This window comes from Montipora foliosa, chromosome 8, assembly GCF_036669935.1.
Source record: "Montipora foliosa isolate CH-2021 chromosome 8, ASM3666993v2, whole genome shotgun sequence".
Taxonomy (NCBI): Eukaryota; Metazoa; Cnidaria; class Anthozoa; order Scleractinia; family Acroporidae; genus Montipora; species Montipora foliosa.
Window position 1 is genome coordinate 41,153,091 of NC_090876.1, and position 2,500 is coordinate 41,155,590.

General features: G+C 40.5%; 1 protein-coding gene across 1 annotated transcript in view; it reads right to left on the reverse strand.

The window, feature by feature from the left end:
- The window catches only part of LOC138012995 (26S proteasome non-ATPase regulatory subunit 11-like), a 24,570-nt gene that overhangs the window by 326 nt on the left and 21,744 nt on the right, over positions 1-2,500 (reverse strand). Inside the window, exons 13-15 of the mRNA XM_068859952.1 lie at positions 2,406-2,483; positions 1,333-1,368; positions 1,034-1,085 (exon numbers count right to left, since the gene is read on the reverse strand). Of these exons, the coding sequence (XP_068716053.1) occupies positions 1,034-1,085; positions 1,333-1,368; positions 2,406-2,483 (166 nt within the window). The remainder of the gene's footprint in view (positions 1-1,033; positions 1,086-1,332; positions 1,369-2,405; positions 2,484-2,500) is intronic.

Genomic DNA, 2,500 nt, shown 5'->3' on the forward strand with positions numbered 1-2,500 from the left:
AGGGCGATTAGCAAACCAGATGTTAGATATTATGAGTCTTAAGGCCCGAGACTGGCTCAGTGAAATCGCATTCGCAGGATCATTAGATTTTCATATTCTCTACCGTTTCGCCTCATAGTCAGTCGCATTTTCAGTCGCAGTGATTTCAGAGAGGAAGAGGAAGGGTCGGTCCGTAAAGAGAAAAATTCCACCTAGCAACAAACTCTAGCCCCCCCCCACCCCCCACCCTCAACAATGCCACTTCTAGATTTCACTAATTTCTAACGGCGGACTATATTTTACTGGAAGTCCTATATAAGAGATGGAGTACAGTATTCGATTCTATGTGCAAAGCCCTGTCACATAAATACTGACTATGATTGACAACGTGAAAAGCCAACTGACTTAATTCTAACTCAGGTTACCCACCCCCCAATCAGATTGCAGGGTTCGCAGAATTCCACCCACTCGTGCATCGAGGAAAACAAAATTAAATTTGAAGTAAAGGGCTTATGGTTGAACTGTACATGTATAATTCACGGCAACGAAAATGCGACTGACAATGAGGCGAAACCGGAGAGAATATGAAAATCTAACGATTCTGCGAATGCAAATTCACTAAGCCAGTCGCCATACGACTTATAATATATAACATCCGGTTTGCTAATCGCCCTTTCTCGCAGTCACAGGCTGAATTCCTACGGGAGCAGCTCAACGAGGTCGGACTGAAGGAGCAGTGCAAGCGGCTAGGCGCTCGGTCCCTGAACACGACCCATGCATGACCTCGGAGCACAGCACCACAGCCAGATGGAATAAGGTGGGAGTCGATTTTGCTGAGAGAGGAAAACCGGAGCAAAACCCTCGGTTTAAGATAGAGATCGACCGAAACGCAGCCCAAATACGAACTTGGGATGCGATCCCAGGTCCGTAGAGGTGGGTTCGACTATGTTGTAAGCTCTCCACTTTCGACTGATTCAGTGCCTCCGGCGTTCGACAACGAAAACAAGACTTAAACAGACCTGATGTTGCGCTGTCGGCCGACATGTAGACTTACCATGTAGTTTCTTGTCAAGAATCATCTGGGAAAGCTTTTTCTCTACGACATTCTGAAAAATAAAATTGAGTATATCTTGATATATAAAAGATAACGAAATACTCTAAAATGGAGGTAAGAAGACCACTGAACTGCAATTCTTGAACATGTTCAAGAAGTGCAGTTCAGAATCTTCCTCATCTACCCCCAGTTACTCTAAACCGCGGCAAAACAAAACAAACCAAAACTTTCTATTCTCACAAAATTGGGACGACAAATCCGCACACAAGGCAACTTAGGAAAAAAACTAATGAACATACCAACGGAAGATCGATCAATTTAGCCACATGTTTTATCTATAAAAAAGAAGACAATACAAAAAAAGATTAGGCAAATTGTTTGACTCCAAAAAAACAGGTTTCCTCTTTCCTGATTCCGTATTTCGGCAGCTCATTGACACGGCTTTCGCTAAACCAAGGGTATGCCACAAGACTGAATTGATTCTAAGAATTTAATACAGATGTAACGCTTTAATTTAAAATTTGGTTCAAAATTCAACATACAATTCTGATTTTTCCTTTGTCGGGCCCAAAAAAAAAAAATCAAAATTGAACTGGTTTGAAAAATTCTACGTCAAGAAAAAAATCTGAAGTAGAAAATAGAACTTGACCCGAAAATAGTGCCGGGCCTAATCTCCGTTTCGTAAACGGTCGTTGCCACTTTGATGCTATTTTTTTTTCTTCTTCTTGATTGAAACAGGTTTTCTTGATACACGCTCATATTTCCTACCAGCCAATCAAAACGCGCGTGTGACAACACATAACCAATCAAAATTCGTGTGATGTCACAGTCGTGTTTACATAATCTCATCTACACACAGCTATTGACCAATGCGAGTGTGCGTACTATCCTAATTATTTTATAAATAATAATAGAAAATAAAGACAAATCGTCATATCATAATTCCCTTCGTTAATGCCGCTGAAAAAATCACTCCTGAGAGTTTTCCGGCCAGTAACAGCATCTCGCCAGCCAGTGTTGACAAAATTAGTATAGGTGATTTCGAGTGCAATTTAGAATAAATTAAGCACGAATAATTTTTTTCAAAGACGAACAAAATACTTATTAATAATTTACATGAAAGAATTCGAGATGGTTAAGCAGAGGCAGCGAACGTGTATCACGCAATCAAGAAAAAGCTGCGCCATAAATTGCGCCCTCCAGGGCTCGCATTTCATTGGCTATCTCTGACTTTGTTTGTTGACTGACCAATGAGAATGCTTGCTTTTCTGCACTGTTACTCACGTTTACCTGAAAACTGCATTTCTCTTAGCCAATTAGAATGGAATAATTTTTTTCATGTATATTATTAAAAGGGAAACCAAAGACATACCTGAACTCGAGCAAAGGGTTCGATGATTCTGCTGAGATTTTGCTCCAGAAGATTGTCATACAGAGCATCTAAGTGAGTCTTAAATATAACGAACA